This window comes from Hippichthys cyanospilos, chromosome 11, assembly GCF_059441005.1.
Source record: "Hippichthys cyanospilos isolate Australia breed blue-spotted pipefish chromosome 11, RoL_Hcya_1.0, whole genome shotgun sequence".
Taxonomy (NCBI): domain Eukaryota; kingdom Metazoa; phylum Chordata; class Actinopteri; order Syngnathiformes; family Syngnathidae; genus Hippichthys; species Hippichthys cyanospilos.
Window position 1 is genome coordinate 11,042,318 of NC_142379.1, and position 14,094 is coordinate 11,056,411.

The window sequence follows — 14,094 nt, forward strand, 5'->3', positions numbered from 1 at the left end:
CTGTCATTTTGTTAGCTCTTTTGCAAATATTATGATTATGATTATTATTACTGTTATTAATTTTCAAATACATTTCAGTGTTTTTCAGTAATATGCAACGTTAGGCTGTGTCAAAATCAATGATAAACATTAATATGTATTGCTTGCTGATTGGTGATCGGTTCTAAAATCCTAATTGTGAAAATACTCAATCTCAAGGGTGGGCAAACTTTTTGACTCGAGGGCTGCAAAAACTTCCAAAATTGGACAAAAAGGCCGGACTAGGAGCAGATGTATTGAGTGTTTTGAAAGTATATTTAGAAAACATGTGCTTAAAAATAAATAGAAAATCAACAAAAGCATATCAACACTGTTTTTCAAGTCCCATGTTTTTAAATATTGATTGAAATGATTCTTAGAACAAATGAAAATTAAATTCACAAAATACAGCTATTTTTTAATGCCTAAAAGTTACTATGTCAATGCACTGATAGTTCAGCTATCCTTCAGGATATTAACATTATCACTCGTTTCCCGACGGATCATTTCTTCATGCTTGGCAGGCTGGATTAAAAAGCTGCCCATGCCTGCTCAAAATGCATATTCAAGAACATTACTGTGGCCAGTATAAATGTTTTTAACTCCTACAGATAAAAACTTCATGGAAGTTTTACATTTACATGTATTCATGTAATTCTGTAGGGACAATCTTCATTGATATCCATCGTAAAACAAAAATATGCCCTGGTTGTGAATTAAAGCTCATTTTTATTGGCATTCGTTCGGGCAGATCTATGATCCAACTGACAATGGGAGATTAAAATCACACGTTGATTACAAAAATCTACAATAATATTGCAAAAATCAAATTCTCCTACAAGTGATGTGAAGTTGAGCCATACCTTGCCACAGATTAAGTCATTTTAAACCTTTTTAAACGGAAAATTAATGGATATTGATTCAACACTGCTAGTTACAGTAATGTATTGTATTAGACTTTATTGTGCCTTATTTACTTCATGACATGTCTAAAAAACAATCAGTCACACGCAATCAAACAAATGCTTAAAATTCAATTTATCGATTCATTGTATGTGATAATCACACTGTTGTGTTTCTTTAGGCAGCAAACTACTTGGAACAAAATGAACCTGTTTTGGTTGTAGCCAACTAGTTTGTTTTAATTGTTTCAAGAAACGATGCCACCAATCAATAAGAATCGATTAATCAATTACGAAACCCACTCCAAACAAAATGTTATCGGGGGGCAATATATTCAAAGTGAAAGTTTTTCAAGGTCATCATTGCCAAGTTGAGGAAAATACTGACCTGATCGCAGTGCACACTCCGTGCCAATACCTATTTTTGATAATGACAGCAATTCTGAAAAGTTCACCATCTCCTTCACGGCGGCACTCCGCTGTGACTTTGATTTAATCAAATTGTCAGACGCTTGTCGAGCAGCATACTAATTCACCTCCTAAATTTAATTGCTCCCCCCAGAGCCGCAGTCCGATAAATGTCTGTTCTTATCAAGAGTGGGATTTGATCAGTGTGCCGCGAAGTGGAGCGCGGGTTCACTGACCTTTCAACCCTTTAATATCCTTTATTCTCTCTACATTGCAATTTGTTTTAAGCTTCTGTCTAGATTCCCAAATTTAAATTTCAGCTTTTTTTTTCATTTACACCCCCCCCTTAACACATACTAATGTTTTCCCTCTTTGCTCTTTGTCTTTTTTATTGTGTGCAGGCATCAGAGTTGGGAATGCTGTCAGTCTACTACACATATATCTTCACCTCGCTGGTAAGCATAACAAAAGATGCTCTTTGTTTTTAAATAAATAACATCCAAACCTTAAACAATCCTGACAATCCTGAAAAATATGCTTGACTCATTCAATTCCTGGTTCAGACATACATCTTATAAAAAAAAGAAAAGAAAACCTAACGTAATTGATTGCCTTAGTACTTTATTACCTACTGTTGCTTTAGTACAGTGGGCCCCCGTGTTATGAGAATAATCTGTTCCGCTGTTTGGGTCCTAAGGTGAATTCACCGTATGGTGGGCAATCCAAACCTATGTTAAATAGCTAATGCGTTTAGAACCCCAGGTAAAAACATCAAAATTGTTCATAATATTAAATTTACCAAAATAGTGTAGCAAGTGTAACGTATATATAATATACATGTATACAATCAGAAAACATCATAAATAAAACATAGGAACAACATGACAGTTGTTTTTTTTTCGCAAAGCCGGGAAAATACCGTAAAGAGGGGACGAAAAAAACTCAGTATTCCACATCGTAACATGAAAAAAACGCAAGCCAGGGACGCTGTAACACGGGGGTCCACCGTACTTCAAAACCTACATAGTTGATTTTTTTTACAACTCAGTTACCCAAAGTACTTGCTTCAGGCGATTTTTAGAAGCCTCCTTAAGCAAATTCCGTGAAAACAAATTAAAAACAACTAAATGGATTTGAATGTCTGCACTGTTTGCACATTTCAAAGCACACACAGCCAAAATAAACAATACATTAATAAATAAATAAAGTAATAAACACTACATACCGTTTAGATGACCTGGACTGACTTCCCCACCGATATTGGTTGAAATGAAAGTAACATTGTTTCCGCTCCACTTATCTGTCTGCATTTCTTTTCTGTGTTTATTGCTCTGTGCTTCTCTAATGTACCATATTTAATGCTGTTCGCTTTCCCTCTATGTTTTTATTTACCGCGGGTCATTTTTTTTCCCCCACCGTGGTTTATTGCGTTGCTGTTGTATTCGCATCAGCTGTGGCCTAATCGGTCCGTTTATGCCGTAATCACAGAGGCAGATATCCATTTCATGTTCATTGTTTTTCAAGAGGTCTGATATCAAGGTCTGATATAAGGGCAACCCATTTTTGTGTTTCTAAATAGTAACTCTTGGGAGGTACGCAATCTTGAGTGTGCTACAATGTATGTTGCGGAACTATATATTTTTGGCCATTACCATAGATTGCACAAGCTGAAAGTGTTACTGGTTAAAGATAAAGTAAATCCGTGCAAGTTGAGATGCTAGGTTACGATGGTAGTTTCTTGTTTCAATAAGCAAGTGCAGCCTCCAGTCATTTGTGTTCATTTTGGTTCATTTGTCTTCAGGTTCTTTGTGTTGCTATACCAGTGTAAAATTAAATGAGGCCTTCAGACTCAGGTTTGCAGGCCCCCCTAAAATTAAGACACAAGCAAACACAAGCACTGTATTTATTTATTATTTCTTTAAGGCGGCTTGGTGGAAAAGTGGTTAGCATGTCCGCCTCACAGTTCAGAGTGCCGAGCTCAAATCCAGCTGGCTCCGGCCATTGTGTGGAGTTTGCATGATCTCCCCGTGCCCGTGCGGGTTCTCTCCAGCCACTCCAGCTTCCTCCCATATTCCAAAAAACATTTATGGTAGATGTATTAGACACAATTGTCATGCAACTGTGGATTTTAATAACAATTTTGGATCTGTCAGCACTTTTGCGTCATTTGGTTGGTTCAGAGCAAATCCATTGAGATTATTGATAGAGGTGGACTACTAGACAGGACTGTACATTACTGGCACTACATTTTCGAGGCAAATTTTTCCCAAAATGGAAAAACCTGAACATTGTTGTACTATGTTTGCTGGGGTAGATTGGCGTGGATGTGGATTGGGTGCTCAATCAAGGCCCAGGTCGAAAACTCGCTGCCCGCCACTGCTAATGTCACCATGCATCCATATAAAACTCAATGAAATAAAGGCATATAATGTTTTACAAAAGAAGACACTATAGCAATATTTAGCAGTAATTTGCTTAATGTTCCAATTAATTTTCTCTTAGTTTGAAAAGACACACATACTGTTTCTGTCATCCTAATAAAATCTGACAGTAATGGGCGCATTTGCTGATACATGCAAAAATCCTGTACAAATCTAATGTCCCCCTTACATTTGTCACTCTACCATGATTACCTTCAGAGGAGTTATATATATATATATATATATTTTTTTTTTTTTTACACTTATCCAGCTTTGAAGCAAAAAAGGTCAACGCAATAAGCTATAACTAACATAATTAGCCCCAGGAGCTACATGAGTGTGAGGACAAAGGTGGGCTTCTACGATGCTCCTTTTTCTGACAATGTGGTACCTTAAAGTAAACACTAATCATTGTTACCTTTAACTTTAATTGCTGTATAGGGGACCAAAACACTTTTCCTTATAACAGCACAACAGAGACGATTCACTTCAGACTAATTTACAGCTCATTGCAAGTAGGTAGCATCAATCTTTTGACATTCGTTCACAGCCTCGGCAGTATTCACATCCTTTTGTCGCTCTTTTCTTTGTTTCTACACATAAATAATCCCTTCACATCGCTCTATCCCAGGCAGACCGAGACATAATGGGAAAGCAAGGAAGTGCCAGTGTCCCCTTAGTGACTCATCTTTAAAGCTTATGCATTATACTTACTGACACACAAAAGTACAAGCAACATCGCAGTCACAAAATGTATTACAGTGCTGCCTCAAAGATGGAACACTCCAAGAGTTGTCTCGTCAAAATTTACTGAAAACCAAACACATGTTTTGACTCTACACTATCAACATACTTGAGTTGATATTTTTTCTTTGTTTTTCATTGAAATCAAATCAGGTGAACTCGTCCATATTGTTACTGAATTGCATTCATTTGGCTAATAATGACAGAGTAAAATGACAATCAATTTAGCAACAGGTTTATTCATTAAGAAACTTTTTTTTTTTTTTTTTTAAGCGTACCAGTTACCATGCAGTTGCTATGGCTCTGCAGTTTGCTTTATTATGTTATACAGGATCAATGTCCGATAGTTTAAGCGCTAAGTTAAACTGCTCAAACCGCTCAAATAGTTATGTCAAACAGCCTTGCCTGTGTATCTGAAGATCAGTTTTGCTTGTATATTTTTACGAGTCTAGTTTATGAGTCTAATTTACACGTCTAGTTCTAGTTCTAGTTTCCTCCTTCTCACGTCACAATTCACACTCATATTCAAACCAATGGACAAGTTAGTCTCCAATTACGTGACAAAGGACTCCAAATATTACGGATGAAATTCACCCAGATCTAATGGAGGTTGGAAAGTACTCATTGGATTTCCTTCAAACGGACAAATGGGTTATTTTTTTCAAAATCTCAAAACGACCAATAACGTTCCCTAGAAATGCAGAAAATAGGTTGCTTCTACAGTGCAGCAAAGACATTTAAGGTGCAAAGGTCAGAGCCATGAATGAGGCTACTAGGACTCTAATTTGGTTTATTTCTGGATTCTCTTTAACTATGACAGCAATATGTGATTTCTCACTTAGAGCTCATGACCTCTAACCTTAACACGCTGATATGGAAGCCTCATCTCTTTACGCAAAAAAACCTTTTCGGCAGCTTAGAAAAGAATCTAAGGATGATTATCTATGGCAAGACAACAATGTCTCCATTTACAGCCCAGGGAATTAATCAGCGCTTCTCTTAAACAGAAGCAATAAAACCTCAAAATCATAATCTTCTGGTTGGCATACTTTATTGTTGTACTATGTTCATTTTATTATGTGTTATTTACTCAGAAAGATTATAGTTGCACAGTTACAAAGTGGGAAATTTCCCAATATTTTCTCAAAAATTGACCTCAACTGCAGAGCTTTACCTGAAACAGAGTATTTATTATTTGGTATGCTTGTAATATTCTTTAATTTTATAATGATACTAATTAGATACAGTAATAGTATTGTATTTTAATCATTTTTTGGGGCAAATCCCAAGTACATGTTGACCTCACAGGTGCCATGTCAGCAGTGCAGGCATTTTGTATTGGAAAATGAATTTAAAACTGTTTTATAATAGATTTCTTTTCTATCGCAAGTCACATCGGAACATGTGCAGCGTTTTCCATCACCCTTTCACAACTCTGCTATTGCTAGTACAGCATTTGATATTCTGCAGTTCAAACATAGTATGTATTTATAATGTATGAGGATTGAATTCATTAAAAAGGTGCACTTGCAAATGATACATGGTGCCATACAAGGACAACCAATGATAAATGCATGGCGTCCTTAAGAAGGGCATGTTAAATTGAATATGCATGTATTGTAGTAGATAATACAATGTTAATACATGCATATTAAGTGCAAGTAATTCACTTTTGCATCTAAAGTGAATTTTAGGTCATGTTATTGCTCCCCTGCAAGGCTTGGAGCAACAATGAGTCTGTTCTTAACTATTGCTATCATTGCGTTGGCTCTCATTTCTCGGCTTTGTTCGCTCTTATTTCCTCCCAGCGCCGCTTCCTTCTGTCTGCTTAGCCCACTGGTACTTCATTTATCTTTGCTCCAGACACCCCTGACTAACGATCTGCCACAGCGCTCCATTGCCTAATCTGTTTCTCTTGAATCATCTCAAGACACTCATCAACATTCGGGAGCCGCTCACCTGTAACTTTTCGCATTTGCTAGCTGAATTTGGGGGTTTTGCTACATCTATCAATTATGATGTTTAAGTGTTTTTCATTCATCTTTTTCTTTTTTTTGAGGGGGGGGGGATCAAGAAAGTAAAAAAATGCATACTGCCACGAGGCATGCATACTGTGGAACATGCATTTATTTATTTTTAAACTACAAGCCAATTATCTAATGCTGTTGACCGATATATTCGTTTGTTCAGAGGGTTTCACCCATTTTTAAACAATTGTAATGACTAACAGATTTGGTGATTTGCTCAATACATCTTTCGAGTAGAAGATAAAAATTAAGGGGTGAATCTCGGGTGGTCACATCAGTTTTGATGAGGAGAAATGCCAATGCATTGTAAAGTTAGACAACTAATTCTGCTAGAAATGGTATACGTTCAATGCAATAAATACAAGAGAGTAAATACGATACAAGAGAGTAAATATGATACAATGCAATATCCTGTATGTATATTAGAGCCCAACTGATTAAATCAACCTATTATGGCCCTTCAAACATCGGCCAAAAGTTATCAGCAAATTGACGATATTTGCCTATTATTTGAAGTTTTACCTTTACATTTCAGTCTACATTACAACAAGTAACACGTCATTATTTACTGCACATACAGCTATACCATAATATATATTTACACCATGATATATATTTACCATAATCCTGAATCCAAAATATATATCTTGAAATTTATTGATGAGGTAATTCTGTGTACTTGTCATTCAAAACATTTTGTAAACATTCAATTTTATAAGCACTGATTAAGTGAACAGGGCAAGGAAGTTATGTAAAAGAATAGACCTGGATGTCACTATATGACATACAACCCAAAGTCACACGTTGGAAATAAATAACAATTGTAAAATACATCGGCCAACATGAATTCAGCATATTTGTGACAATGATTCATCTCCTAGTAACACAAACACATATGACAACAACCAAAGTCCTTCTAACCAAATGAATTGTGCCATGCAATGCATTCTGGGAACTGAAAATTGACCCCTGTTAGTCATCTGGAATAGATGCCAGGCTAGTCTGGGAATAGTGAAAATCTACTTATGATTGACATAGTGAAACAAATGCTATTTTATTCATTATAGGTTTTTAAAACGACTCAACTGTTTAATCAGTAATCAGTATTTGCTTCATAAGTTAGTTATTGTACGATAACTGTTTTCCCTGTCAATTTATGTCACTGGCATTGAGGAACAAGACATTATTTGTATAATAAAAAGAAAATCAGCTGAATTGATAATGGAAAAATTCTCCGTGGCTGTGATAAAACACTGCCACAGATGTGAACCATTGAATCTTTGAGAGAGAAGTGATTAAAACAAAACCACGCTAAAGCACTAAAATCGGAGAAAGTGAAAAAACGGCGTCAAGCTTTGAAAGGTTGCCTTTTACAGAATTGCGGCTGAACATCCAACATCACGCAGCCTCTCAGCAGCAACTTAATATAGCATGCACACGGGAGTCATGCACACACACAAAAACACGCCGAGGCTTGTTGTACCCAAGCTGATGGATGGTAGGCACAAAGAATGATAAAAGGACGCACGCTTGTGCAGGCAGACACATTTTCAGTCCCACTGGCACTCAGTCGGTGCTCCGTGGCTTCCATCTAAGTGATTTGTTCCCCACTGCCCAAGCTACTCGGCAGGATTGAATAAATCACATCAGGTTGCCAGTGACTCATCATATGTTGATGGGACCCCTAATGTCATTTGAAGGTTAGCTGAGCACAGGATCGAGGCTGCCAGCCACTCTGTTGCATTGTTTGGACCACCCCCCCGAAAAAAAGAAAAAATGAAAAGGCAAAAGAACCACATGCTTGCATTTGCACAGTTGGAAACATATGTTCACTGGTATTATCCGATGCGCACCTCCACACGTATTTACTTTGTTCCATTTCATGGCTATGCACTTGCCTTGTTGGTCTCTGTTGTGTTTTATAGATGTGGTTGTAGTTTTCAGTGATAAAAATCAAGCCATGTGAAATTCATCCAAAGAAAATCCTTCCCCTTAAAGTGACAATATGTAATATTAAGACAGTTATTCATCTTAAAACTCACTTTGAATTTCAATAAGGTGTAAATAAATGTCTTCTATCCAACCAACATATATATATATTTTTTTTTACTATGTGAGTGCCACCCAGATGGGGGCAACCATGTTCCTTATAGCTGCCGAAAGTGAAAACGCCACATCGCGATACAACAAGAAATTGTCTGAGCTTGTAGTTTTTCTTCGATCGCGGATGGCCCGCTGCATGAGTTGTGGTGGTGCCCGTTAATCCCGTATGGCTGGATCGCTGTCCTTCATTCTGCCTGAATGTAAAAATTGTGTTTTTATTTTCCTTATGTCGGCGGAAGCCCGGGGTAACTAACCAGCGGTGACATATTTGCCCAAGATTTTTACTGTAGGTTCCGCACTATTATGCACTGAAATCAATGGTATTCAATCATTTGTATTTGTATTTGCGAACGCTTTTCCTTGCTTGGAGCATGCTTCCAAAGTATCTTTCTGTGACACCGTAGCTGCATTTGCGTAACACTAGTAAACTGTAACTTACAAATATTCCACCCAGCGTCCTTAATATGTGCATACATTAAAAGGGAAGTCAACTCAAAAACTTCTTTTGCTATAGTATGTTCTGTCAGGTCCCTTGAGTCTTCACAGCTTATTCTCATTTATATTGTTTTTGTGGAATATGAATTAACCAGCAAAATCTACTGTTTTTTTATTCACATCAAAGGGTAGCTATTTTGCTTCTTGCTGGTGACAGAAAATGACATCATAGGCTCACCTGTTTTGGGGTATTAGTCATTGGTCAGCAAACTGAGACCCTTGGCACTTTGATATCTTTGTCAAAAGGCAAAATGGCCACCACGTGAGATGGAAGGTGCAGAAATACGAAATAACTTAAATAACAAAATAAAGTACGAGACGATGGCATGGACATTTTTGTTCTGTTGTTTGTTCAGGTGTGATCATTTTGATTGTGGTTTAAAACCACTGGTTCTCAAATGGGAGTAGGTGAAGGCATTTCAGATGGTTGAATATTTTAACAGGGTTCTTCAAATTATCAGCAAATGTCAATCTTTTTAATGCAGTGATGGAAAGACTGTTTTCTTTTCGATTTAAGAGCAGATAAATTGAAACATGAAGCAACATAATGCTAAATTCTTATCGTGACTCATTTGGAAAACATAAGCCTTCATTTTAGCTTTTTTAGCTTATATACAGGTGCAAATTGTCTTTCATCTCAATGACATATATCTCTTTGTTACACAATCTAGCTTCTGAATAAAATACTGAATAAAGTCCAGTTTTTGAGTCTTCTGCTCGAGTTTAGTTTGATGCTTTCTATGGTTATGTGACATCCCCCTCCTCACAGGGAATCTCAAAGTACACTATGAGTACCCAAAGTATAAGCTCCCTTTAATGTTACGAAAAGGAATCAATGAATTAAATAGGAATATATCCTCCGTATCTGTTCTTCCCTCCACGCATAAAACCCTTTGTGAAGTCGGGTCCTCTGTTTGAAGAAAGATGTGTCTGTGGGTCCTTTAGAAAAAAAAAAAAAAAAAGTCTTAGACTAGATTTTCACAAGCTCATCCTTTAAGCTTCTGTTCAAAGCCCTGAAAGATGCCAAAGAGGAAGACAACAACTTAAGTCCATATCATTTTGTTGTTTGGATAAGGTAGATTTCGGTAGTTTGTGTGGATACATGCTGCTACGTACAAGCTGTTATCATTGTAAACATGTGCTACGCTTATTTATAAAGTATTGCAGACTAATACTTATTTAAAAAAAAAAAAACAGCAAAGCCTCAACTAACAAATGCTGATGCCCTCACATGTCCAAATGAAAACCCAAATGGAAGTAGAAAAATGCATGTGTATTCTGACTCCTAAAGTCAAGCCTTATCAAATAGTACAGATAAAGCCAAACACATCTTCGTTACTTGATGCTGGTTTCCAATTTAGAAGCCTTCAATATTCAGATTTTCTGACGCCATGCCCCCCCCCCAAGAATTATATGCTGTAGTTTTCCAGTGATGTCACCACAGGGCCGTTCAGTTTGAGAGGTTCTCCTACTCATTTAAGCTAATTGTATTATTTTTGACCCCCGTTTTACTGAAGGCCTACAGGCTATTATGTATTAATTATGAAGTGAAGTTTTGTGAGGCTTTTATCTTAGTTAATCCCCATTATTCTTTGTCAAGACACTGGCGTGCCCGCCACGCTTAATTATTAGCAATTTGGAGCTCTGACCTCAACATATGACGCTCCTAATTATTCCAAATATATATATATATATATATATATTTGACCAGCTGAAATTGAGGCTTGCATGATTTTTTCTGCCCTCACCTTATTAGAAAGGTTTATTTTCCTCTTCTGGGGTTGTTTTGCCCATGGCGATCTCATCATTTCACTTTTTCCCTTGAAGCCAATCCTCACGCCATCTTTCTCAGCAAACAGTGTATGTCCCTCACTCCGCCATCCTCAGGCTTTGGCCTTGATGAAAAATGTTATCTAGGCGATACAAAATTCAATTTCATGTGTTTATTGCTCGGACGGATTTTTCTCTTTGCAATATTTAAAGGAGTTTTTTTGTGTTTCTTCCGAAACAAAACTTTAAAAAAAAAAAACTCTCAAGCATGCCCTGCATGAACTCAAAAAGCACCTTGTCATTCAAAGTGTACTCATTGTGACTGTGAAAATGATTGCGAATTAATTACTTCCCCTCCGCTGCTTATGTCAAGTTCATATCGTCCTGTTTAGACTCATAGCTGAGACTCAATCAGCTGAGAAATGGAAAAGGTAATGGGCTCTGTGTGGAAGGAGACAAAATGCATGCAGACTGTAAACAACACTGTTAATATGTCATAAATAATATGTGCTTGTCTCCCATTTGTAATACAAACAAACTACTTATTTTGCATGATAGCGGTTCATTGCCATGCTCTTGTTGTTGGCGGTAATTAATTCTTACATAAATTATGCACTATATTACTACAGTACTGTACTATGATTTACTCAATATGTAAATTATATCACCTCTCTAATATAATGCAAAATTACCCATGACCTAATAATGCACCCATATAGAAAGCCTTTATTTGTACCACAAAAAAAAAAAAAAAACTGGTAGTTTTAAGGAAACAGCACGTAAGAACGGACATATGAACAGATAACCACTCACATATTTAAGAACTTAATGAGTTATAATATTAGAGCAAATGCCATTTAATTTAGTAGTTCAATTCAGATATATTATGTGAATTGATTTTAAAAATGATGGAATTGGCCCATATAATTCCTGTTAAAAATAGGTTTGATTATTTCTTTTTAATATTCCAATTAACATGGTGAGATCTGCAGGTGGTTTCATCATAAAGATCCATCCATATTCTCTAGCCACTCATCCTCATGCTGATCGCTTGTGGTTGGTTTGCTTATTTGGTTCCAGGCTGAAGGAGGCGTTCAGAGCTGTGCCCTCGCCATTAGAAAAAAATCAACTGGGGTGTTGAAAATTTACTGCATATATACATGTACTATATACTGTGGATGGATGGATGAATGGTTGGATATTTTTTTCTTCCTTTGATCAGCTGCTCCTCTCGCAAAGCTGTGAGCCACGCACTTGGAGACCGGCTGTTCTCAGCCACTTATGAAAACGGCATAGGCTAGCAGACTCCACTTCAAAGTTATGAGCGTTACTCAAATTTTAAAGCAGTTTAATGTCAACACTGGAGTGCATAATCATTGTAGATAATAGACAGATGTACACTGTAAACTCTGAATTGTCACCGGTAATTGGAGTCAAAGAACAGCTGGACCAAACAGACTGTCCTCTTGGGGATAAAGTCCATGGCCAAGATGTCTCTTCACAACACTCTATTTCTTGGGTAACCAAGACGGCAAAAGCAACCTTTTGTCAATGCCAATTTTGCCAGTAATGAGAATAAATGTGAATTCACCTTGTCTTGTGTAGGAATGACAATGGTAATGTAGCTTGTGCAGTTTCTACTTCCTCTTCTACTCATCATGCATGCTTTAGTTATTTCATCGACCTTCTCTTAGAGGAAAAGGTCACTGTCACAATCACACTCAGAGAACAAATTGAGGAAGACGTTGACGTATGCAACAGCATCCACATAGGACGTTATAATGAGTCATTTTGCATAATTTTGTGGGTTAAAGTGGCACGAGGTACAAATATGGGTGGAATAATCTCACCTTCGCGATATAGGATCATACCACTGCCTTTTTTTCGTTGTTAGCCTGGAAAACAAATAGTTAAGATACACATATTTGACTCTTGCTATTACTGCTTTACCAGTGATTATATAGTATCTCATCAGTTATTACAAGTATACTGGTATAAAATACATTCTGTTCTTGAGTTTTTTTGTGTAATAAATACTCAGGTAAAAGTAGAATAATTGACTCAATACTTTACTGAGGTCAATGTAGAAAATATACAAATAAAATGTACTTAAATTAACTGAGTAGAATGTAGTGCCATCTAACGGCGAACTAAGAAAATGCAATGATTTTGAAGCACACGCACTATGTCTCTCACTAAAATTGCAAGAAAACTCCTACTACACTGTGTTTGTTAAGTTCTTCTCTTTTGGGTAGCCGTAGCACAAAGATGGTGGGGAAAGATGTCAGTCACCTGTTAGGAAGGCACATACTACGTAATATAATTGCAGATTACAAGAGCTACTATTGAAAAATAAATAAATAAATAGTGGTGCGATAGAAAATATGTTTTCATATTGTTGAAATTTGCTGTTTCTTTTTAAATGAATGAATGTTTTGTTCACCATTTAACGTGTGATTACATTGTCCCTTCAAAAATAAAATTAAACCCTAAACTCTGGATTTTAACATGGCAATGTTCAAAGTTGGTAATTTTCTAGCTACTGCCATATAATACGAAATATTAAAGGGAATTTGATGTACAATTAGAACATGTCAATATCATGATTTAATAGTTGCCGACAATACCCTGGTTTTGTGACGCACCACATATAATTATTGTAATGTTATAAGATGTCGATCAATCAAGACAACCTGATTGGCTTAACCATTTTTTTTTTTTGTATAAAGTACCATTGTATCATCATTCACAAAGTTTGAGTAGTTAAGAAGTGAAAAGCACAAATGCCTTTTTACAAATGGAGGGAGCAATTATAGAATAAACATTTGTACTCCAATACTTCCTCCACTGCTTGTAAGAATCTTACGGTCTGCATTATATGTTTGTGTTATTTCTTCTCTACTGATAACACACTGCTTGTTTACTAGAAAATCCAAAGCACTTTTTTCAGCCCAAATCTGTTTGTGTACCTGGGTAAACATTTGCATATTTCATTACAGCAATGAGACCCTGACCTGCCCGTGCAAAGACCTGTAGTGTAATGACTCCTCTCCATCCAGCCACTTTCCTTGGCACCCCCACTTTTGTATTAAAGTCGATTATCTTCTAAATCCCCCGACTTGAGTCGCGCGGCTTACTGTCGCCTCTCTCAAAGAAAGTTGGAATTGGTTGTTGTTGACTTCCTTGTTATGCGCTATTACTTCCTCC

At 36.7% G+C, this 14,094-nt stretch overlaps 1 protein-coding gene across 2 annotated transcripts in view; it reads left to right on the forward strand.

The window, feature by feature from the left end:
* Positions 1-14,094, forward strand: part of grik4 (glutamate receptor, ionotropic, kainate 4) — a 296,763-nt gene that overhangs the window by 202,709 nt on the left and 79,960 nt on the right. For both annotated transcript variants that reach the window (XM_088427398.1, XM_088427399.1), the window contains one exon: positions 1,730-1,783. In XM_088427398.1, the coding sequence (XP_088283524.1) occupies positions 1,730-1,783 (54 nt within the window). The remainder of the gene's footprint in view (positions 1-1,729; positions 1,784-14,094) is intronic.